Source organism: Geotrypetes seraphini, chromosome 4, assembly GCF_902459505.1.
Source record: "Geotrypetes seraphini chromosome 4, aGeoSer1.1, whole genome shotgun sequence".
In the NCBI taxonomy this organism is placed as follows: domain Eukaryota; kingdom Metazoa; phylum Chordata; class Amphibia; order Gymnophiona; family Dermophiidae; genus Geotrypetes; species Geotrypetes seraphini.
The window spans coordinates 244,719,757-244,745,558 of NC_047087.1; the positions used below are offsets into that span (position 1 = coordinate 244,719,757).

At 41.3% G+C, this 25,802-nt stretch overlaps 1 protein-coding gene across 5 annotated transcripts in view; it reads left to right on the forward strand.

Annotated features, from left to right (window-relative positions):
- Positions 1 to 12,304, forward strand: part of RTKN2 (rhotekin 2) — a 175,826-nt gene extending 163,522 nt beyond the window's left edge. For all 5 annotated transcript variants that reach the window (XM_033943543.1, XM_033943544.1, XM_033943546.1 and 2 more), the window contains one exon: positions 9,927 to 12,304. In XM_033943543.1, coding sequence (XP_033799434.1) covers positions 9,927 to 10,489 — 563 coding nt within the window. In that variant the 3' untranslated portion in view covers positions 10,490 to 12,304. The remainder of the gene's footprint in view (positions 1 to 9,926) is intronic.
- The last annotated feature ends 13,498 nt before the right edge of the window (positions 12,305 to 25,802 follow it).

Consider the following 25,802-nt stretch of genomic DNA (forward strand, 5'->3'; position numbering starts at 1 on the left):
ATACCGCATAACCAAAAAAGTTCAATATGGTTTTCAGAAATTTTAAAAATACCTACAAAAGGATCATATTAGTTAAATACTAAACAGATGAGTTTTCAATTGTTTTCTAAAATCATAATAAGATTTAGAACAAAGCAGGGGTTTTAATTCCCTGTCCCAGAGAGCCGCAGACGGCCATGAAATTTTTTATACCGACATCTTTTAGTTGAAGGAAAGCTAAACAAGCCATAAGCACTTTGCTGATGTTTGGATCCAGCAATGGAGAATGAATTGAAAAGATAAGTGGAAGTCATACCAAAAAGAACTTTATAACAAAAACACCCAAACTTAAATTTATCATGAGCTTCAACAGGCAACCAATGCAATTCTCTATAAAAGGAACTGACATGATCATTCTTCAAACCAAAAATCAAGTGAACCACAGCATTCTGGACTATTCTCAGCCTTGAAAAATTCTTTTGAATACCTCCCAAAAGGACTATATTGCAATAGTCCAGCTGACTCAGTATCAGTGATTGAACCAGCAATCTGAAAGATGCGACATCAAAATAGGATCTAATGCTGTATAGCTTCCATAAGGTATAAAAGACCTTTTGAACCAGAGCATCTACATGATTTTGCATCGTCAAATTTTGGTCTAGGATGATACCTAAGATCTTAATAGTAGGTTGTATTAAATAATTAACATTGTTTATCATTAAAGAAGATTCGATGGAATTATGACCTGTAGATGCAACAAAAAATTTTGTTTTTTTTCTGAGTTTAGTTTTATTTAAATTCTAATATCCATTCTTCAATAGTCCTAAATATCTCCTCTACCTTATGTCTAATGCGTAGAATTGATTGAAAAAAGGGTTAAATGATAGTAATATTATCAGCATAAATGAATAAATTGAACCCCAAGGAAGTCAACTTTGAACTCAGAGAAGACAAATACATATTAAACAGTAAGAGGGAGAGTGGAGAGCCTGCGGAACACCACTTGGGCTTTTCCACTTTCCTGAGAGTTCGTTATTAAATTTAACAAACATCATCTTTTTATCTGGTGGGGATCCCAATGACCTGCCAGATGAAGATATTCTCTGTATAACCCTTGGCCTTCTGAATGCTGTTTTGGTTAGCGATTGTGTTTCAGCACCCCCCCAATGCATTTTTATTTCTCACGCATGTTCAGTTCATGCATGAAAATCAAGCATGTGTGGCTGAAGTGCCAGCATCTGTAGGTGGAATTGTGGCTGTTCATTGATGCATTCAGTAAACTTGGGGGTTTCGTGGAGAATGCCTTCATCTGGTGGGGCATGTGGATCTCCACTAATCAAGGTATTAATTGGTTGCATTTTGGGGGCGGGAGGAACAGCAGGGGTGGAGAGAAAATACTTGTGCCCGCCATTCCATCTCGGCCCACTCAGAAATTGTCTTCTGGCTATGCCACTGATTGGTAATGACTAAGTTTGTCATAATCTGAAAGTCACTGAAAAATCTGTATAAAATATATGGATAATCTGAATCTACCATATTTACGAAACTAAGTTACACCAAGGTTTTGCCATAAGAATTTAAGAAAAAAAAATATTTTGGTAAATTTAACTCAGTCAGAAGCTGTTTCTTTTGGTGCATGTACATCAAGGATCTTTTTGAAGCAAGAGGTCATCATGTCCCCCTCCCCCCCAGTGTGAAAGCCAAGACCATCACCAGGCAAAGCACCAGATACCCTGTCAACCTCCACCATCTTATCTCCACCTGCATCACCTTAAGTGGGCTCTCCCCAGCCTCCCCCTTCAATTTTTAATATCTACGCATACTTTTTCTGAGACTTCATTGTGCTACCTTTTGAAAAGCTATTTTGTTTTCTTTCAGCACCACGTAGCCTGTAACTTGCATTGAGTCTAAACTAGAGAATGACACGGGGAAAAAATCTGTCCCCGTCCCCGGCCCACCATCCTCTGCACCGCCCCGTCACCGCCATTCCATTCACCGCCCCGTCACCGTCACTGCCATCCCTTTCACCGCCCCGTCACCGCCACTGCCATCCCATTCACCGCCCCGTCACCGTCCCCGCAGCATCCATATAAGCCTTAGTACTCTAATATTTAGCGTATTCCATTCTTATAAATCAAAGTTCCTGCTGCTGAACTAGAGAAAGAGATGTTCAGCTGGCAGGGCTTTGTTTATAAATTTTTATTAACACAACTAATATACCACCATAATGTTTGCGACAGAGGACAAGTATGCAATAAATGCATTTTGCTGTTTCAATGCCAGTGCTCAGCAGAACAACAGACAGCAATATGGACATTCACCTTATGTAGTACTTTTTTAATATATAAAAATAGGCAAAATTAGTTGCTGTTTTATCATTATATTTTCTTGCCATTATAGTATTCTTCATTGATCATTTTTCTTTTTAAATTCAAAACAAATTCAACCTATCTTGTGTCCCAGCATGAATTCATGTTTCACTCAATTGGCTGTTTCAAGGGAATTAACCCTCCAACTTCCATTTGCAAAAATACCCAATGTTGTTCCTTCTATGAGCAATATTTAAATTATGAGGAACAACATTGGGTATTTTTGCTGAATTGTGTGACACCATTTGGGCTGAACATGAAGATTGAAAATGCCTGGTTAGCCCTGGACAGATGATTTGAACAGCCAGGAGCCTGTCCTGGCCATTTAAATCATTTTGAATATCTAGTCCAATGATAACAGAATTAGGGTGATTATAGAAACATAGAACTTTGTTGATCACTAAAAACAGTGGAGACTAAGGGTCTATCAAGCTCAGCATCCTGTCTTTGACACTGGCCAGTCTTGGTCTTTGGAACTGCCCATTGTGTCAGAAGCAATAGGGATTAAGTGACTTGCCCAGGGTCACAAGGAGTGTAGTGTAGCTCTAACCACTGGATTTAGAAGTTGATTTCTTTTGGGATCTTTAACTCATCATCGCTAGGACTCGAATCTGAGTCCGTGGCACCTAACATAGAATGGAATTAGTATGGCAAAGTAATGAAGAATGGTCCAGCAGCCCCCACCCTCCCTCCACCTCACCTTATATTCGTTCCGAGTTTGCCGGCTTCCTTTTTCCCTAGCCGCACGCGTTCAAAAAGCCATGCATTTAGCCAGCTCCCTCCCTCCACCTCACCTTAAATTTCGAGTTTTCCGGCTTCCTTTTTTCCGAGCCGCACGTGTTCAAAAATCCGTGCACGCGCGGCTGCGCGAGTCAATCAAACTTCTCCTCTCCTGCAACTTCCTGTTTCCGGTTGCGTCAGAGGAGAAGATTGATTGACTCGCGCAGCTGCGCGTGCACGGATTTTTGAACACGTGCGGCTCGGAAAAAAGGAAGCCGGAAAACTCGAAATTTAAGGTGAGGTGGAGGGAGGGAGCTGGCTAAATGCTACGGGCGGGCGGGCGGTGGCTGCGGGGACCGCGCGATCCTTGATACCTCACTGTGGAGACAAGACCATTCACCGCCCCGCGGGCGGTGAATGGCCTTGTCCCCGTCGCCGCAGCGACTGCTAGTTTTCTTCCCCGTTTTCGGCGGGTGACCCGCGGCTAAAATGCGGTGGCCGCGGGTAAACCGCCACCGTGTCATTCTCTAGTCTAAACCACGTAGTGCTCTATTAAGTCCTGTGAAAACAGAATGGAATTTTGGGCAGCACATAGCTCAAGCTTACTGAGAGCTGCATGGTACAGGTATTAAACAGAATAACTGTTATGGAGGTATGCCAACAGCAAGTCTGAGAAAAATGTGGTGGGGGAGGAAAATCTAGATTTGGGAAATAGGGAATCAGGATGTAAAGAGGCTGGCACTAGCTCCTGGGTCTTGCAGTGAAGAAAATCGTTATCTAGTCTTTTGTATCCTGTAACCTCTGCAGCTGCCTCCACTCTTCTTCACTGCAACCTGCTCCCTCCAGTACCCTCTTTTTTGCTGCTTTCTCCCTGTCTGCAGCCGCTTTCTCCTTCCTAACCTCAATCTTCAAGCCCCCCCTTCACTCTTTACCCCTTCTTCTCCCTCATTCTCCCATTGTCTTCAGCAGCTGGCGGCCACATGGGACTATCTGATGAAGGGTATCTTGTGATTTGATACAAATTATGGTTCCATATCAATTTACATGAATTATGCCCTTGGATGATATTCCTAGCGAGAAGATAAGGTTTGAATATTTTATTCTTAGTATGTTTTCTCTAAAACAAGTTTCAGATACTTTGTTAAAGTGGTTCAGGAAAACTTGTATCGCCACTGCCTAAATAGCATTCGTGTTTACTAGAAAAAAATTTGTTGTAATATGTGTTGATTTTTGTATAGATATACAATTAAGAGACACATACACATTTATGTGTAAAGTTTACCCATCCATAGTCAAATCACATGTTTTAACAAATCCTTAAGTGAATGGAAACTGACTCAATTTCTACATGGGTCCAAGAAACAATGGATTAGGTGGTCTGTAAAATCTGAGGCAGACATCAAAACAGCAAATCAGCCAGATCAAAGTCTAAATATCTTTATTGTTGTGGAGACACACGACACATAGAAAGACCCAATACAGGCAGTGTTTTGCCCACACAAGGGCTGTGTTGGAGGCTCAGTAAAATCAGGTGGTGTCAAAAAAACAGCATCACCAGCCAGGTTGCAACATTTTAATTCAAAAGATGATAATGTCCCACATCCCGAACCAGCAGCAATCAGCAGCATAGCTGGCTGAGTCTGGATTTTAACACCACCTGGTTTTACTGAGCCTCTGACGCAGCACTTGCATAGGCGAAATACAGCTTGTGGCCAATCAGGGACTTCCTTAGACTCCTCCATAAGGAAGTCCCTGATTGGCTGAGGAGCCCCGGCCCCTCCAAAGGGAGGAGCCTGAGGCACCTCAGCCATCAATGCCTTAGGCCTCTCCCCGTGCATCAGATGATGCGCTGGGGCGGGGCCTAAGGCTGCTATTGGGGCGGCGGCTGGCTGGAGATCAGGAGAAGGAGGACTTTCCTCCTCCCGAAGATTTTCAGTGGCGTAGGAGCAGGAGGAGGGTCCGGCACCCCTCCTGCTCCAGAAGATGGGAGCCTGCCTCGAAGGAGCAGGTGGGACCAGGTACCCCGCCTGCTCCCAACAATTGTAAATGTACCGGGGTGGGTGGGCCGGGCCGGGCCTGACCGCCTGGGCAGACCAGGGGTGGCCGGAGGGGGTGGGAGTTGGGAGGCCTAGGAGCAAGAGGGACCGAGCACCCCTCCTGCTCCCAACTTTGGTGTTGGGGTGGATCATGCCGGGTCAGGCCCGGCCAGGGGGTTAGTAAGCCTATGGAGCAGGAGGGACTGGGCACCCCTCCTGCTCTCAACATTTTTAAAGGTACGGGGAGAGAGGTGGGGTGGGTCTGCCCGGCCCGGCCTGCCCCAACCAGGGGTGGACCAGTCAGGTGCGGTAGCCCAGTCTGGGGTGGGCCGTGCCAGTAGGAGGGAGGCCTAAGGAGCAGGAGGGACTGAGCAACCCTCCTGCTCCCAACTTTTACATACGGAGGGGGGGTGTTGGGGTGGGCAGCCGCAACTTTTAAAAACAAAAAACAACTTTCCCTTCGCACGGGCTGGATCTCCTGCTGCCCCCTTTCAGGCAATCTTGCCGCCCAGACTCTCCTGCTCTCTGCTGCCTTCTGTGCAGTGTGAGCCCGCAGGTTTAAAGCGGGACTGCACTGCGGCGTGCAGCACTGCTTTAAACCCACGGGCTCGCACTGCAGGGAAGGCAGCAGAGAGTAGGAGCTCAGGGTAGAAAGCAGGGCTGGAAGATCGGGGCGAGCAGGCAGGAGACACGGGGCAGAGCAGGGCTTCTATGGAGCTGGAGAGTCGAAAAAACATTTCGACTGGTCTCAAGCAATCCCTTCTTGGGTTGAGCGGCCAGCCCAGTCAGATCCAAAATTTTGTATAGTGAATTGGGTCGCTGTCCAATTTGCATGCGTTTCACCTCATTTGCATGCACGGATTCAAAGCGGATCGCAGGAGAGGTAAGTGAATCAGGCCGGATGGAAATTTGATAGTAAAGTGGTCGCAAACCATTCGGTACATGATCGGTTTGCTTTGTGAATCTAGCCCTATCTATCTTAAGCTGTTCATCTTAAGGACCAGACATTAGTACATCTTAGCTGTCTTTAGCACATCTTAGCACCTCTTAGCTGTACCAAGGTCATTTGTTAATTTTAAGCACTGATGTAATTTAGGCATTCTGGGGCAATTTGAGGCTGTCTGCACTGACATGCCCTAAGGTGAGATATGAATGATATGATCTCCCATAGGCCTTTGCTGACATTGGTTAAGTCACCAGAAAATGCTGACAGCTAAGGCTTTTTCAGAGTGTTTGCAGATTCCTGAAGAAGGTACAATTCTTTGTATCGAAACATTTGCAGCATTGAGTCTTTGCCTGTGTTATATGATTACATCCCAGTTTCAATAAAAGATCTCACTTAGAAACATCTCATCTTTCCCACTTCTGCAAGCTAGAGAATGACACGGGGACAAATTTGTCCCTGTCCCCTTAAGATCTATAGCCCCATTCCATCCCTGCAAGTTCTGTCCCTGCTCTATCCCTTCAAACTCTATCCTCATCTGCACAAACCTCAAACACTTATTTTAAAGTGTTCGAGGCTTGTGCAGATGAGGATAGAGCATGCAGAGTTGGGACAGATCCTGTGGGGATGGAGACAAATTTGTCTCCGTGTTTTTCTTTAGCAAGACCTCCCTTAGTTGAACCAATATGATTGTCCCGTTAAACCATGTTTGTATACATATTATCTAATTTTGTTTTTTATAATAGTTTCCACTATTTTGCCTGGCACTGAAGTCAGGCTTACTGGTCTGTAATTTCCTGGATCACCCCTGAAACCTTTTTAAAAATCAGTGTAACATTTGCTACCCTCCAAATTTCAGCTACTATGGACAATTTTAGTGATAGGTTACAGAAAACTAATAGCATACGAACATAAGAATTGCCACTGCTGAGTCAGACCAGTGGTCCATCATGCCCAGCAGTCCGCTCAAGCGGCGGCCCTCTGGTCTAAGACCAGCACCCTAACTGAGACTAGCCCTACCAGCCCACGTTCTTGTTCAGCAGAAACTTGTCTAACTTTGTCTTGAATCCTTGGAGGGTGTTTTCCCCTATAACAGCCTCTGGAAAAGCGTTCCAGCTTTCTACCACTCTCTGGGTGAAGAAGAACTTCCTTACATTTGTACGGAATCTATCCCCTTTCAACTTTAGAGAGTGCCCTCTTGTTCTCCCTACCTTGGAGAGGGTGAACAACTTGTCCTTATCTACTAAGTCTACCCTCTTCAGTACCTTGAATGTTTCAATCATTTCTCCTCTCAATCTCCTCTGTTCGAAGGAGAAGAGGCCCAATTTCTCTAATCTTTCACTGTACGGCAGCTCCTCCAGCCCCTTAACCATCTTAGTTGCTCTTCTCTGGACCCCTTCGAGTAGTACCGTGTCCTTCTTCATGTACGGCGACTAGTGCTGGACGCAGTACTCCAGGTGAGGGCTTACAATGGCCCGGTACAGCGGCATGATAACCTTCTCTGATCTGTTCGTGATCCCCTTCTTTATCATTCCTAGCATTCTGTTTACCCTTTTTGCTACCGCTGCACATTGTGCAGACGGCTTCATCGACTTGTCGATCAGAACTCCCAAGTCCTTTCATGTTTGAGTTCTTTCAGTATCCTGGGATGTACGTATACCACTTGGACCAGGTGATTTATCACTCTTTAACTTGTTGATTTAGCTTAGTACATCTTCCGGGTTCTCGGAGATTCTTTTTTTTTCAGTTCCTTCGCATCATCACCCTTGAAAACCATTTCTGATTCAGGTAGCTCTTACGTCTCTTTCCACAAAAACCAAAGCAAAGAATTCATTCAGTCTCTCCACTATGGCGTTACACTTCCTGAGTGCCCCTTTGTTCCTTGAAGATCTATCAGTCCCACGGATTCCCTCTAAGGTTTTCTGCTTCTGATGTACTTATGTGTTACTGTGCAAGCAACTCTATGCTGTGTACCTGTGGATGACTACTCCAGAATCAATTATTTTCAGTAAGTAGCTTGCAGTAATCTGTGGGTTCTGTTATACAGATCTGACTAGTTTTGGGGTAGCTCTTTCAGAGATTTTTCTTGGTCTTCTAGATCTTGATTTGACTTAGCAGTTCCCTATTAATTTCATTTTAGCACTGTTTCTGATAATAAAAATTTCTAGGTAGGAGTGCTCCTACTTTTGTAAAGCCCTAAGCGCGCATGCGCACTCCCACCTGCGTGCTCCCATTTTCCGTGCACATGTGCGAGAATCCCCCGAGGCGGATGTCGGCCGCTGCAGGCTGCAGTGGCGGCTGAAGGCCGTGGCGGAAGATGGCTGAAGCCTGGCTTCCCAAATGCAAGAGGACGCATCTTGCTTCTGTAAGAGGAATAGCCATTTATAGCTGCAGCTGTCATAGAGCCTGGAATGTACTATCACGTTTGCCTTTTAGGGGGGTGGGAGAGGGATAAGTCACTATTGGGGGTTTAAGGGGGGGTCATGTCTTTATCCCTACAGCAGTTTGGCCATTATCACAAATTAAAAGCCTGCCCTGAAACACTCTGACATGCCCCCTTGAGATTTAGATGAACTGCAGTTTTGCCCAAAAAACATCTGCCTGCCACTTTATGCCATTTTAGAAACTGAGCCCCATAATAACAACCAGTCCTTAGGATAAATAGTTGGGTTTTCCATTCTCAGACTAGTTGGGTAAATAGTTGGGTTTTCCATATTGCTCAATTATCTATAAGTGTAGACTTCTAGAGAATATTGTAATCACATCATATGTTATATTGTATTAATAATTGGGAGGAGGATAAGAGAAAATGATTGTTTTATGTATTATTTGTGTAGTTAATAGTGCATTTTATGCAGTATTTTATGTTCAATTAATTGTATTGCACTGTCAAAGTTTTGAAAAAGGTGAAAACAGGGAAGGTAAAAGGGAAAATGGGAGCCTGAATATGGGTAGGTAAAAGGAAGGGAGAGGGGTTACTGCTGGACAGGGGGAGCAGGGAAGGGGTACTACTGGAGAGGGGGGAGGTAAAAGGAAGGGAGAAGGGCTACTGCTTGACAGGGAGAGCAGGGAAAGGGTACTACTAGACAGGGGGGAGGTAAAAGGAAGGGAGAAAGGCTACTGCTGGACAGGGGGGAGAAGGGAAGGGATACTGCTGGACATGGGAGGTAAAAGGAAGGGAGAAAAAACAGAAAGACACAGACAGGGGGCCAGGGAGAGAGACAGACAGAAAGAAAGAAAGGGGGCAGGGAGAAAGAAAGAAAGACAGACAGAAAGAAAGAAACGCCTCAGCGCCCCTAAGTGCTAAAAGTCTACACATCTATTCTAAAACCCGTTAATGTAACGGGCTTAAACACTAGTTTTAAAATAAGACAGTTGCCTACAGTTGTTGAAAGTGGATAACACATACTGCAAATCTGAGTGCAAGAGTATTTGTTTAACCATGTGCTTGTCTTCATCTGACTACTTGAACACCTAAGAGTCACTAAATATTTTGGACCTGGTTAACAACTTATTTATTTATTTTTTTTAAATTGTATATACTCGTAGTAATGAATCAACTGGAAAGGTGTCCAGACTTGCCATATTGACAGTATTATTGTTTTCAGTCCATTAAAAATCAGCAAATAAATAGTAATTGTGCATTTAAATTTGCTGAAAGGTTTGTATCATGTACAGGTTGTGTCGGTTTCTGTTCATTTAGGGATTCATTGAAACGTAGTTTGACCAGGGGGTGTCTAAACTTTTCACACAACTGTAACTAATGTTTCTTATCCAAATGTCACAGGATTCATTTTGACTATAAATAGCCATATTGGAAAAAGCTGATTAACAGTGTTAAAGCTTCAGGTTCAAATAATTTTCTCCAAATAATTTTAGGTATTGGTTCCCCACTAAAACTGGAAAGCTTGACTGACAACATACACAACAAAACAGAGGAAACAAATGGGCAGTTCCTGATTAGCCAGCCAGAAGAATCTGCACCTGTCAATTGGGCAGCTTTTTTTGATGGTACTCAACAAATTAATGTCCATAAAAATGTTGATTCCCTTGTATCAAATCACGATCTACTGAATCTTAATGATGTAAAAAGGAAAAAAAGGCAAGCTCCACCTCTACCTCTTGACAAAACTCCATACAGCTTGAGAGTAAAGGTGAGCACAAACCAATCAGAGAAGGAGAACATTGGGAAGAACCCCAGCATCACAAGAAGGACCTCGTCTTTTGATACTAAGTTATCTACAATAATGCATCACTTGCAGAAACCCTTGACTGCCCCTTGCAAAATGTCACTTTCCAGGAAAAGCAGTGCAACTGAAAATGATACAGGTATTTCTGCTATAGAGGAAACTGTAAATAGGCCATTACCAATACCATTTCCAAGACAAAAGTCCATCAAAGAAAAATTGGATCCTAGATCCTGGCTTCAATCTCACGTTTAATTTTCCTTGCATATGATCACAGGAACAGTCTGTTCTAGATAGTTGCACTAGTCACTAGCTGCCCATACTTGAATAGATTTAAGTGCCTAGATCCTTGGGTTAGAAATTTGCGCTAAATATAGCTGCTGAAGCAGAAGGTATTCTAGGAAGTGTTTTTGGATCAGGATAGAAAACACGTATATATTTAATTTTCAAGGGTCTGTGCATATCTTCCATTGCATGGTTGTTCAGTGGGATATAGTAGTTGAAAAGTTTATTGGTACTTTTTTTTCACTCTTGCACCTTGTAGCTTGTTTTTGAAGAGAAACTACTTTGATATCCCCTGTATCTTTAGTAGAGGCTGACCAAATTTCAGTTTCTGCTTTGGAGCCGAAACCAGCCTGAATTTCAGATTTTTGATTTTTCCTCCCCCTCCAACCAAAAGCAATAACCACTTTCTGCCTGCATAACACACAGGCAGCCATTTTGAGATTGAAACTGGCATAGGCAGTAGTGTCTGGGAATCACTCCTGCCCTGATTAAGCTACTAAACCATCAGGGCTTCTGAGGTAAGCTTGGGGAGGGCATAAGGGGTGGGAGGAGGCCAACTTTCTGTTGGGGATGGAGAGAGGTATGCCATATTGGTTTCAGATGAAACTGTGCAGTTATTTCTGCCACAGATTCAGTTTCCACCAAAACCTTCAGTTTCAGTTGCCCTCTAGTCTTTAGAGAGATCTGTCATCCTGTAGGAGCATAGTAATTGTAGGATTCTAGATCATTGATCATATTTAATATTGTAAACAGCTTTGATGTCACTGGCTGAAGGCAGTGCAGCAAGTAGAATTAAACCATAGCAGTATAGCAAGTGTTATGTGCTTTCATTATACAGTTTTAATTTTTTTAAATGCTTGAGTTTTGAGGTAGAGCAATACTTTGATATATGCATTATTTTTAAATCAGTTTGGCAGCTTGTTGAACAAGTGTTTGAAAACAGCCTTTTGAATATTCAGTCACTTCAGTAATTTGAGCACCTGTTGGGGTAATTTTCAGTATTTTACATAGTTAAAAAGCATTTTATGTACTTTTATTAAGTGGCTGCCTAAAATTTGTCCAATTTTAATGCAGCTACAGTAGACTCTCAGTTAATCGGCACCCATGGGGATTGATAGATGCTGGATAAATATAGTTTATCCTAGGACATGCAGGCAGCGTATTCTCACATGTGGGTGACGTCATCCATGGAACCCAGTATAGACAGTGTAAAAGTGTACTGTCAGAGACCAACTGGAGGAGTTCCTTAACAGGGAGCGCGGTGACCTCTTTAAGCTCCACTCTGCACCAGTGCATACACCTGACTCCCTGGGTACTGGCCCAGCCAGAGCATAGCATTTCGAGGCCCCACGGTACCATTCTGCATCAAAGCTTCGTAGATCTACATTGAGGCATTGACGATCTGCATCAATACATTGTTTGATGTTCTCCATCAGTGCAACCTTGGAAATCATCACATGGTATCGATGCCCATTCTTTTATGTCTAAACAAGCATCTCACGGTACTGATTCTTCCTCCTATCATCGTAGATCAAGATCCAGACATTGTAGACTACGCTTTTCATCATCTTTGTCGTCTTCAATCGGTACCAACATCGTAAATGAAGTCCTTCCCGTCACTCTCATCATGCTCCGCTATCTAGGAAATCGCCTTCTTCATCGTATAGAGCAGGGGTGCCCACACTTTTTTGACTCACGAGCTACTTTTAAAATGACCAAGTCAAAATGATCTACCAACAATAAAATTTTAAAAAAACACAACGCACACTGTACGCATAGAATTGTTAATTATCATTCCTATTCCGGGGTTTTTTCAAAGAGGTCAAAGCAGATGACTCTATGCACTGTCACCTCAGTAACAACCATACAAAAATAGACAAAACCCACCCCCCTCCCTTTTTACTAAACCACAATAGCAGTTTTTAGTGCAGGGAGCTGCGCTGAATGCCCAGCGCTGCTCTGGACGCTCATAGGCTCCCTGCGCTAAAAACCACTATTGTGGTTTAGTAAAAGGGGACCATATTGTAAAATATAGACAGCAGATATAAATTCAGACACATTTTGATCACTAAATTTAAAATAAAATCATTTTTCCTACCTTGTCTGGTGATTTCATGAGTCTCTGGTTGCACTTTCTTCTTCTGACTGTGCATCCAATCTTTCTTTCAGCCTGTATGCTTCCTCTCCTCCAAACCTCATTCCCTCCCCCAACTTTTTCTTCCTCTCTCCCTGCCCTTTCTTTCTCTCTTCATGCCCCCTTTCTTTTTTTCCTATTTCTCTTCTTTCCTTCTGTCTCCCTGCCTGCCCCCTTTCTTTCTTTCTCCCTGTCCTTCCCCAAGCCACTGCCATCGGGGAACAGGACCCAAACGCCACCAACGGATAACAGGCCCCAAAGCCGCCGCCGCCCCATGCTCTCTCTGCTTCGGGCCGATCAATCTTCCTCTCCCCGACGTCAATTCTGCTGTCGGAGAGGAAGTTCCGCCCAGCCAGGCAGCGATTGGCTGGCCCGAACTTCCTCTCCGACAGCAGAATTGACGTCGGGGAGAGGAAGATTGATCGGTCCGATAGATCGCCAAGGCAAAGGGAGTCCTGGATGATCGACTCCCTTTGCCTTGGCGAGCTACCGGTCGATCGCGATCGACCTGTTGGGCACCCCTGGTATAGAGAGTCCTGCTGCACCAGATATCGATACCGACATTTCTCGGCATACTGATACTGACAGTGAGCTTACTTTATCTGCTCCAGAGTCATATAGAATCCCCTCTGATCCATCTCCTCCACCTCCCAGGTGTAGATCTCCTCCAGAGAGACTTTCTTTCACCAAATTAATCAGAATTATGGGAAAAGCCTTACATATTAAATTGGAGTCTGACCTTGACCCTAGAGCAGAGCTCAAGGCTTTGGATTTTGTTGAGCTTCCTAAACAACTTCTTAAGTTGCCTCTATATAACCTGCTTAAAGAAGCTCTTTTTAAAGAACTTGGAGATTCCTCTTTCCCCTATTATAGCTTCAAGAAAATTTGACTCTTAATAGAATTTAATCTAGTCCTGGATTTGATAAACCACAGGTGCAGTACCTAGTTTTCTGCCCCAAGAGGGCTCACAGTCTGAGGCAATGGAGGACTAGGTGGCCTTGTTCTAAGTCACGAGGAGCAGCAGTGGAATTTGAACTGGGTTTCTCTGGGTTCTCAGCCTGCTGCTCTAACCATTAGGCTGATCCTCTATTTTCCCTTGATGTTGGATTCTTAAGTAAAGACTCCAGTAGTAAGATTGTGTAGCCTGTGACTCAGATTATATGTCTGATCTTAAGATGTGGATATCCTTAAAAGCAAACAAGAGAACTGCCCTGGCCATAAAACTGATAGAAAATAGAATTTATAAAGGGCAAATGTAAATGGTTTGGTTGTTTTTTATTTTGTTTTCTTTTAAGCATTCTTTTAGTTGTTACTGCATGCTGTTTCTGTGCCATATAATACCTGCTGATGCTCATAAATGGAATGACTGGCTTGAATGTTCCATTTTTAATCCTTTTTACTGATCACATGTGAAGTGAATTTCTACTGCCCTGCTGTCCAGACGGCTGCTGGTTTTTTTCCCTGGACCTTTTGTTTGCTTTTATTACCATTTTGTAATAATTGAAGATGTCACTGTATGAATTTTATGCTGATAGCTTAAAATGTTAAAAAAAGGGACAAATCATGAATAATGTGTTGTATGCTGCAGTGAAAGTAAATGGTTTTGCAAGAAAGTACATTAATGAAGGAAAAAACATTTAAACAAAATTGTACCTCAATAGGAGCACCAATGATTAAAAATGCTCTCTCTGCCAGTTAGATTTAGCCTTTATATATATGTTAAAATAAGTTTTTTTAATGTTGTAGTCATCTCATGTACAGTGCTAAACAAATAATTATTTTCTAATTGTATTTTTGATACTTGGACAATTATTGTAGAATATTGCAATTCAAATGTATTTCCTTTTAAGAAGAAACTTTAATTGCAATTAATGAAACTTACCCTGTATGAATATTAATAAAAATGATAAATTTTGATGTTCTAAAATCAGTTTCTTGCTTTATTGGCATCATTTGATTTCAGAGTTTATGGTGCTAAAAATATTCATCTACTTCATTGATATCTTGTGTGGTGCCATCAGTGGTTATTTCTTTGTGATGGTATGCTGGAACACAGAGAATTGTTAAATAGTAAACATGGAGTCCTTTTACTAAGGTATACTAGCTGTTTTAGCGCGCGCTAATGCTAACACGTCCATAGACTATAATGGACGCCTTAGCGTTTAGCATGCCTTAGTAAAAGGACCCCTATGTTTATAAGATTTTGTTTGGGAGCCCTGCTGTACCTCTTCTTATTCACATAGTAGGGAGTATACGAGGCCATCTTATACTTCGTTTCCAGAGGCTGCTGTTGGGGAAATAGTCTTCTAGGGCCTGACCTTGTGGGATCTACACACAACTGTCTTGATCAAGTAAAACTTCAGTGAACTCTAGGCATTAGTTTGGTTGTTAAAAAATTAATTTGACTTTCTGGTTGAATTTAGGGGTTATATAATTATATACTAAAACTTCCAGTCCTTGGCAACTCTCAGGTAATTTATGAATCTCTTCTGTAGTGGGAAGAACCAAATCTTTTTCTTGCCACAATGAGAGATATATGATTCTTCCATGCTTCTGTTGATCCTCTCCTGGATTAAACCACTCACTCTTTAGCTAACCCAAGTTTCCACTGTAGTTTTCATCCCATTACAATCTGTGCAAAGAACCCATTACAATCTGTGCAAAGAAAACTTAATCTAATGAATTACCAATCATTAATTTGTTTAACAAAGGACTCTAATGGATTCCAAATTTCTTTAAAGTTTTTACTTTTCCCAGATTGTTCCGCTAACATTCTTTCAGAAGGATAGTATAAGCAAAGTGTTTCCCACCAAAAGGTAAAATGTAAATGGTCCCAATTTTTCCGATTTCTAGTGATCAATTGAATGGCCACCCCAGTCATTATAAGAAGAAGTCTACTTTTATGTTTATCAATTGGACTATTAGATGTTAACAATGTCCCAAATAGAATTACATCATATGACAATGGAATAATCACTCCTAAAACAAAATTAATTTTCCCCCAAATTGACTTCCAGAAATTAAGTACCAATGGACAATAAAATACAAGGTGGTCCAATGTCCCAATTTCAAGATGACAGTGCCAGCATCTATTAGATTTTGTACTATCCAATTTTTGCAATCGAACTAGAGTCCAAAATCTTCTATATAACAGAAAAAAGAAAGTTTGCATCATAGATACTGAAGCTATACAACTCATTTGTTGGGTCCAAATCCATGACCATTGACTAGAAGAAATATTCTACTATGTTTCTATGCTCCAAATATCTCTTAAGCTTGCTTTTGTGTGTGTGTGTGGGGGTGGGGTTTGAAAGATATTCACATATTAATTTATACCATTTGGCAACCTGATGACCCTGAAAATCCACTTGGAAACATATGGAAACGTGGAGGGGCATAATAAAAAAAAAAAGTCTGTCCCCTTTTGGCCTAAGGCCTTAAACTTTGAAAGTAGAAGCAGGGAAAATGTCCATTATAAAAACAAAAACAACCGTCCAAAAGGAGGTTTTTTTTGATAATGGCCTGCCTCTACGTTCAGCTGTTTAAACGCCCAGACCACCGGTGGTCTAAACTTGGTATAAGTCTAAACTTATACCATATAATTAACCTAAAAAAAGCCTAAGCCCCAAACGTCCAAAACAAGGGCTTTTAGGCGAAGGAGGAGCCAATCCTTCGCCTAAAAGCTGGATTCTGTAACTGGTGTCTGTCAAAAACACCGGTTACAGAATCCATCCCCCCCCACACACACACAACGATCAGGCCAGGAGAGAGCCCAAGCCCTCCTGGCCCTGCCGACAATGATCGGGCAAAAGGGAGCCCAAGCCCTCTTGCCCTGGCGACAGCCCAACGGTCCCCGACACGATTGGGGCAAGAGGGATTGGGGGTGGGGGGTATCGCAGGTCGGCAGGGGAGGTCTCGTGACTTGGCGGGGGGGGGGGGCGATCAGGGGTTCGGGGCGAGTGTGTAAGGGGGGGTGTCGAGGGCAGGAGGGCCTGGGATCCCTCCTGCCTGTATTTTAGTGGAGGTAGGAGGTTCGCCTGGGCAGGAGGGGTTGGGCTCCCTCCTGCCCGATCTTGTAGGGGGTGGGGTCATGTGGCCAGGAGTGTTTGGGCTCCCTCTTGGCTCGATCGATTCGGGGATGCCGCCGGGGCAAGAGAGCTTGGGCTCCCTCTTGCCCCAATTGTGTCGGGGAACGTCAGGCTGTCACCGGGGCAATAGCGCTTGGGCTCCCTCTTGCCCCGATCGTAGTCGGGGTGCTGCCGGGCAAGAGGGCTTGGGCTCCCTCTTGCCCGATCATTGTCGGCAGGGCCAGGAGGGCTTGGGCTCTCTCCTGGCCCGATTGTATCAGGGGGAGGGGTGGATCGCTGCAGGAGAGATGGGTCATCTCTCCTGCTGCTTTAGTGATTCTAAGTGCTGCATTTGGCAGCACTTGGTGGTATCGCTATCGCGGTAGGGGAGATGTCATCTCACCTGCTCCGATGGTTACGGTGGGGGGGTGGGTAGGTTGCAAGGCCGCTGAGCTGATCGTGCCAGCCGCCATCAACTCAGCGGCCCCTTTTTCGGCACTTATATCTGTTTTGACTTGGTCTAAGTCAAAACGTATAAGTGCCGACTAGGTAACCTGTCGAAACATGTGGTTATATCTGTTGTACGCCTAGGTGTAGGTCGGCCCACCTCCTGCCCACCCCCCGCCCTTTCCCCGCCTCTAAAAACACCTCTTTTCGCTCTATGCATTTAGAGGCAGGGGAAAGGCCTAAGCTGGTTTTAGATATGTCTAAAACCAGCTTTGATTATGGGTACTTGGACAATCAGGTTTTTTGATCGTCCAAGTAGCCATTTAGGCCACTTTTTAGACTTTTTTTTATTATTATGAGCCCCATAATGTTTTAATATATTTGATTAATTTTAAGGAGGGGGGGTTAATACTCTCTTTAAAATTGTGATTATTTTTCTGAGTTTTTTAGTGGTTTTAACGAGGGATTTTAAAAAGGTTTCTGCCACCTGACTAATATTACATTCTAGTATTGGTCTTTAAATAAATTTTTAAAAAAATAATATCTATGGTTTTTAAAAAATTAATATAGCACCACTCATGCTGCTTTTCAGTTTAGAGATTCTTGTGTGAAACCAGCATTAATTGGCTCTTTCAAGCTTTTTCATATTGACTTCCTCTGATATATGATCATTTTATAGTGAGGTCAGTACCATAAGACTTTTTTTTAATTATGAAGTTAATCTATCCAATAGATCCAATCATTTTGTCAGACCATGGTGGAATTTGGATTGAATTTAAAATGGATGAACACGATTGTGGTAGACCTGTTTGGAGATTCAATAATATATTGCTTGCAGATTCCAATTTTATTGAAGCATTTCAATTAAAAATTACTGAATATTTTCAACTCAATGCCTCAGATGAAATCTCTTTAGAAACATTATGGGATGCTTTTAAAGCTACCATGAGAGGGCAAATAATCTCATATTCGGCACACATTAGTAAACAACTCAAAAATGAATTTTCTAATTTGGAGCAAAATATTAAAGAATTGGAGTCACAATTGGCTTTGAAATGGGAACAAAATGTTCTGTAGGCCCTTTTAAAAGCTAAGAATAAATACAATGAGATTTCATCACAGATGGCTAGGAAAGTTGTTTTCTCAGCAGGTTCTGTATTATGGAAACTCGAATTATACGGGAAGAGTATTAGCTAATTATCTTAAAGCTAAAAAAAGAAAAGCAAAAATTGTGGCTGTCACAGATGAGATGGGGAAACTCATTCTCAAATTGGAAATATCTTTATACAATTTTTGAAATATTATAAAGTTTTATATTCTGAGGTTTATTCAAATAAAGAACTTGAGGGTTTAGAGTTCTTGGAGTTAATTAAGGGGCCTAAAATTCCTGAGCATATAAAAGGAACTCTTGACGCACCTATATCAATGAAAGAACTACAAGCAGCGTTGAAGTCCCTTAGAGTTGGATCCACTCCAGGTGGTGATGGGTTCATTTCAAATTACCCTATTGCCTCATCTATTAAATTTACATCAGGCTCAACTGACTATAGGTTGCATTACAGGTACTATGACAGATCTTTAACTATAGTTTTGCCGAAGCTAAATAAAGATCCTATGTTGGCTTCAAATTACAGGCCCATTTCTTTGATTAATGTAGTTGGAAAACTTTTGGTTAAATTATTGGCTTTATACTTGGCCAAGGCTCTCCCTTATATTATCGTTATGCACTAAACGGGGTTCGTTGTTCAAAGACATTCTTCAAATAACACCAGGCTTGTATAGTTCCCCTTCTGCCAGATTATATATTAATAATACTTTTTCAGAATGTTTTTGTCTGGAGAGGGGAGTTAAGCAAGGGTGTCCATTATCTCCTTTGCTGTTTGATATTGTTTTGGAACCCTTGTTATTGGCTATTCAACAGGCAAAGGAGATTCAGGGTATTCCTTATGCAGGTCAGGAATATAAAGTCTCTGCATATGCAGATGATATTTTACTTAATTTGAAGAATCCTGAAACTACTATTCCACATTTACTAGATTTGATTGATAGATTTGGGAAATTTTCAGGGTATAAAATAAATTGGAGTAAATCGGAGGTTCTTCCGCTAAATGTACATTGTCCAAAAGGCTTATTTGATACATTACCTTTTCTTTGGAAGGAAGAGGGTATAAAATATTTAGGTATTTGGATACAAAAACCATTTGACGAGACGATAAAAGTAAATGAAAAATCTTTATTGCTGAAGGTTACAGAAATGTGTGAGCAATGGAACCCCTTACATCTGTCTTGGTGGGGGAGAGTTCAAACAGTTAAGATGATGATTTTGCCTGTAGTTTGCTACCAAATGGGTATGTTGCCAGTGTTTTTTCAGGGGTCCTTTTACAAGAAATTAAATAGTATTCTTACTAAATTTATTTGGCTGGGGAAAGCTGAGAATTGTTTTAATATTCTTACAAAAACCAATTGCGGCGGGAGGGGTAAATTTTCCCAATTTTTATAGGTACCATCAAGCCTATATAATGTGTCAGGGTATGTATTGGATCCTCCCCGAGCTCATGGAAAATCTTCCAGACTGGTTATGGTTGGAAGGGCAACTCTTGTCTCCACTGAGATTGTGTCACGTTTTGAGTATGAAGTTACCTAGGTTGTATAAGGACAATAGAATTTTATTAGACACTTGACAGACATTAAAATTTATTAATAATTTAACACCTATTCCGATTCATAAATCCACCTGTCAGTCCCTTTGGCTGAACTCCAAGATTCAAATTGGAAGGTTTAAGATCATCTGGAAGCATTGGATGCAGCTGGGCATATGTACTTTGGATGATGTGGTACCAGATGGAAAGATGCTTGACTTTTCACGACTGCAACAAACATTTGGAATTGCTAAGTCTCAAAATTATAGGTGATTGCAGTTGAAGCAAGCCATTCAGAAAGGGTTCCCTGACTGGCAAAATCTTACAAATCACTATAGTTTGCCGGTCCTATGCTTCCAGACAGATTTCCTGGGACATCAGGACGCTCAGTGGTAGAAATTAATATCTGAATTTTTGAATAAGAAACCAAAGACCAATCTTCATGACATTTGGAGCATTGAGATAAAGCAGAAGATTTCTGCGTCTCAATGGCCACAAATTTGGACTTGGAGGATGAGGTGTACGGCGTCTGCATCTATGAGACAAACATGGTTTTTCTTGTTACATAGATCTTTTTGGACCCCTATTCGTTTACAGAAATTGGATAGTTCCAAGTCTAATAGATGCTAGCACTTTCATCTGGATGTAGGGACATTGGATCATCTACTGTTCTATTGTCCCTTGATACTTAAATTTTGGAGATCCATTTAGGGTCAAGTGAATAATTTGTTAGAAAATCCTGTGGCACTGATATACGATACTGTGCTATTTGGCACGGTAATGAGGAACTGGATAAACTGGGATCGGTTAAATTATCCTTTTTGGTGGGAATCGCTATGTCACACTTTTAAAATGGAATGTATGATGGCCATACAACATGGACATTATAGGAAGTTTATGGATATTTGGGAACCATTGACAAAATTCTGTAAGGAGTGAGTGTTGATTTTGCCCTTTGATCATACACGTCCGGAGTGGGTGGGAAGATACCTTTTTTTAATATTCTTTATTCATTTTTAAAACTGAAAAAAGTGCCAAGTATACATACATATAATATCATAAAAATATAGCACTTACGTATGTACATAAATATATTAGAAAATCACTTAATCCCACCCCACCCATCCCATTTCCTTTGAAATTCTTTATTCAATTTTTAAACTACAGTTGTGCACAATAATTAATACACTTACATAGAATATTAAATTAAAGCACATTAAACTTAAAAAAAGTACATCTCCCCCTTCCACCTATTAAGTAATAAATAAATACCTAGAAAAACTAAACATACCCCCTAAATCAATTCTAAAAACGTACCCCTCTCCCTCATCCTCCCACCCTGGATGTGTATGTTTAAAAGGTCATCTAAAGAGGTCAGTGGTACTACTTTTTTAATATTTTTTAGTGTTTTTAATTATTTTTAGATATTATATAAATAAATCTTTTAAATATTTTTAGAAAAGATAAGAAAACATCCAAAAGGCACTTATCTTAGATGAAGGACGGCACTGCATTCAAAGGGCTTTGAATGCAGTGCCGTCCTTCATCTAAGATAAGTGCCTTTTTGAATTTGTGCACTATCTAAATCATTTTTGGATGTTTTCTTATCTTTTCTAAAAATATTTAAAAGATTTATTTATATAATATCTAAAAATAATTAAAAACACTAAAAAATATTTAAAAAGTAGTACCACTAGTACATGCCATAGGCCAATGATTGAGATCTTGACCGAAATCTACATTCAGCAGTTTTTGTCTGAATAAACGGTCTCTGAGGCTTGGCATTTAATCGATGTTTGATTGCTTTCAGCGTTTACCTTTAGAAGTGATTTTGTATGCTTACATTTTACTGACACTTCTATAGTATTTGATTTCTGCTTTTACTGTTGAAGTCATTACTAGATGAGCCTTTTAATTATAGATTTTATTAATGACTACTGTCTTATATGCATATTTATTTATACTATAAATTAGTTAACCTTTTGTTATCAAATTGAATAAATGACAAGTCTTAGTGTCCATTTCAGTATAATTATGGATACCTGGCATAGGAAATAGGGCTATATGAATATTAGTATTCAATTTGATTCTGCCCCAAATGCATTATTCATATTTGACCGAATAGTGATTTAAATTCAAATATGAATAATCCAGGGTGCTAAATCCTACTGAAATAAATGATCTCTGCTTTTATGTTTCTTCTTTTATTAGTATGTTAAAGCTCAATGCTCATTTGTTCATATTTGTATTTGGCGAATAATAATTTTCATTGTTTGTATTTGACTGAATAATAAAATATTCTATTTGGTACAACCATTAACTATTGTAGCTCAGAAGAGATGTTTGTAATCAAATTGATGATACAACTATCATATGACATTAATTGCAGTGGATTTTTTAGGTTCAGAAATGAGATTTTACTTAAGAACATAATAGCCTTATTGGGTCAGACCAATGGCCTATCTAGCCTACTATCCTGTCTTCACAAAGACCAATCCAAGTCACAAGTACTGTATTTTTCACTCCATAAGATGCACTTTTTCCACCCCTAAAAAGGGCAGGGGGGAGAGGGGGAAATATGGTTGCATCTTAAGGAGCGAATGTAGAAAAACCCCGTACCTTTTTTTCCCATCCCGGCAGTCCAGCGCGCTTTCTGCGCTCCTGCCTCGGTTCCCCTGCTCTTTTCTGGTAGTGCATAGCTTGGTCCCGTGAGAACTGACAGGCAGTCATTCGGAGTGCAGCGAGGGACCACGTAGGCATGCAAAAAACACGCCTGCCTCGTGCACCGCTGTGCTGCTGCCGCTGCCAAAAGAGAGCAGGGGAACCGAGGCAGGAACGTAGAAAGCGCGCTGGACTGCTGGAATGAAAAAAACGTACCTGGGGAAGGAGGGGGGGGGGGCTGGCTGGCTTGGAGTGGGGTGGGTTGGCTTGGCTGGCTGCCACTACATGTGCCTACCATTTGACTTGCCCACCACCCTGTCCTAGCCTACCACTAGACCACAAGAGGGGGTACAGGGCACATCATTTGGTTCAGAATTTTTTTTCTAGTTTTTTCCTCCTCTTCAGGTGGGTGCATCTTATAGAGCAAAAAATACAGTACCTGGCAAAAACCCAAATAGTAGCAGCATTCCATGCCACTGATCTAGGGCAAGCAGTGGCTTCCCCCATATCTCTCTCAACAGACTGTGGACTTTTCCTCCAGAAACTTGTCCAAACTTTTTTTAAAAAACCAGCTCTATTAACTGTTCCTACCACATCCTCTGGCAATGCATTCCAGAGTTTGACTATTCTCAGAGTGAAAAAAAGTTTCCTCTTATTGGTTTTAAAAAGTATTACTCTGTAACTTCGAGTGTCCCCTAGTCTTTGTAAATCTTGATGCAGTAAAAAATTGATCTACTTGTACCTGTTCTACTGTTGCTTTTCCTTATCTAAAGTTCTGCTGCTCTGCTTGTGAAATTCTGATTTCTTTATAACTGGTTTCACAGCAATAACAATTAGGCAGAAACAATGGAGTTAATTATAACAAGACTACAAGGGAATTATTCCCCCTTCCTTTTCTTCCCCGACTACTTCCACTTATATATACAGTATTCTAGTTCTATACAGTTGGCGAATGCATATCTCTTCCAGAGATTGAAGATAATTCCAGAAAAGGTACTTGCTATCCAGTCAGATGGGTCAATTAGACCTTTAGTTTCTTTAAAGATGGTATAATATAGAGGATCAAAAAGAAAGCATCCACAGGAAAAACACAATCCCATAGACTGAAGCATAAAGTGTTAAGATAGAGTGGTTGAGAGTCTCAGAAACCAGCTTAGACAAATGTAAATAAATTTCTCAGCCAAAACTTACAAGTTTCATGTTTCCATCATTGATCCTCAAAACCTCCCCCTTCTTTAAATTAGACCTTTTCCAATACATGAGTTTCTTCTGTGTAACAGCTGTATGCTGGGCCTATGTGTTGATGCTTGCAAATCTGAATAAAGTAGCATAGACAAATGCTACATTATAGTTAATGCACTGATTTTGTCTAGTTTAGTTATCTCAAATTTTGCTATGTGTTACTGTTTGAAATCATTCACTGTGCAGAATTAGAATTGTATTTGAATCAATGCATTATTTGTGCACTAATATGGCATAAAAACTTATTTGTTTGGGTGCAAGGTTGACAGAAAGATTAGTGCTTTTTGATCAGAGAACAATCATAGTCAAGTTATTCAGAAAGCATTATCAAATAAAAGGCTTTTTTGTAAATATGAATAAGGAATTGGGACCGTCTTTTTGTAGTTTTACAACCACACACACAGAGATTTACATACAGCTACTTCAAGAATTTTCCCTAACTGTCTTGGTGGACTCACAATCTATCTAATGTAGCTGGGGCAGTGGAGGATTAAGTGACTTGCCCAGGGTCACAAGAAGCAGTGTGGGGTTTGAATGCACAACCTCAGGGTGCTGAGGCTGTAGCTTTAACATAACATAACTGTTTATTTATATATCACATAAGCCTTGCGGTTCTATGTGGTTTACAAAAGAAGAAAAAAACTGACCAGTGTCAGTGATCTAAGTACTGAAGGGAATAGACTTAGTAGATAAAGACAGACTGTTCACACTCTCCAAGGTAGAGAGAATGAGAGAGCACTCTCTAAAGTTGAAAGGGATATATTCCGTACAAACGTAAGGAAGTTCTTCTTCACCCAGAGAGTGGTAGAGAGCTGGGATGCACTTCCAGAGTCTGTTGTAGGGGAAAATACCCTCCAGGGTTTCAAGACTAAGCTGGACAAGTTCCTGCTAAACTGGGATGTACACAAGTGAGGCTGGACTCAATTTAGAGCACTGGTCTTTGACCTGGGGGCTGCCGCATGAGCGGACTGCTGGGCACGATGGACCACTGGTCTGACCCAGCAGCAGCAATTCTTATAAGTAAGACTTGGGAAGGAGATAGCAGGGGAGTTACAAAGGTGGTAAAAAGATTAATGACGAGGGGCTGCCATATAACTTGGCAACAGTGGTAAACTGTAAGGTTCAGAGATAGGCAAAAGAGTCTTACAAAGGAGGTATAGCAGATAAGTATCAGCGAGCTATGTCATAAGTGACAAGCTAGATTAGCATTTGAGGAAACTTTAATGGCATGTCAATACACAAAGGAGGTAATATTATAAGCAACTAATGCATTCCAGGAGGTGGTCCACACCAAGCAACACTTGATACAGACAAACTTTCAATAAAGGCCAGTGAAACGAACAGATTTATTAATGCTGAGCAGATCTCATAAACCCTAGTAACTCCACCACCATGTAGCCATGCCCATTGAAAGCTGAAAATGGCATTCTGAGCATTTATCTAGCTGTTTCTAGACCTCTTGGATTGTCTTTCAGCCATGGGTGTAGAAGAGAGCCAACACAGTGTAGTGGATTAAATGTTGGAAATGCTCCTTGATGCCAGCAATGGTGGATGAATCTTGTAATAACAGTAAGACGCTTGAGCAATTGGACATGCGATGTAAGGATGTTGCAGGTATTAAGAATCTGCTCAGTAGGCAGGACTTGTTGCAGCATCCAAGGAAGACAAGACACAAATGATGCCATTTTATTTATTTATTTGGATTTATATCCTGTGATATAAAATTCAGAATGGGTTACAAGTTTACAAACATAATAAAATGTGTTGAGATGTGAAGTGCTGCTCCATTAATGACTCTGTTGTACATGCCATAAGCCGTGTAGATCATATTTTTGGAACAGTATTCCAGTGACGAAAAAATGGATTCTATGGTAGTCATTAGAGAAGGGGATGATTGATCTATAGACTTCCTGATTGAATCTATTGTGGTATAAAAATATTAAGTATAGTGAAACTGATGAACATCCTTATGAGCAAAACTCTTCTGTTCTTATGTCCTCATCTCTCCATGCCCTCCCCCATGTCCAGCTTCTTAACATCTCCCTATATCCCCTCCATTTCTCTATATCCCTCTCTTCTCCTTATTCACCCAT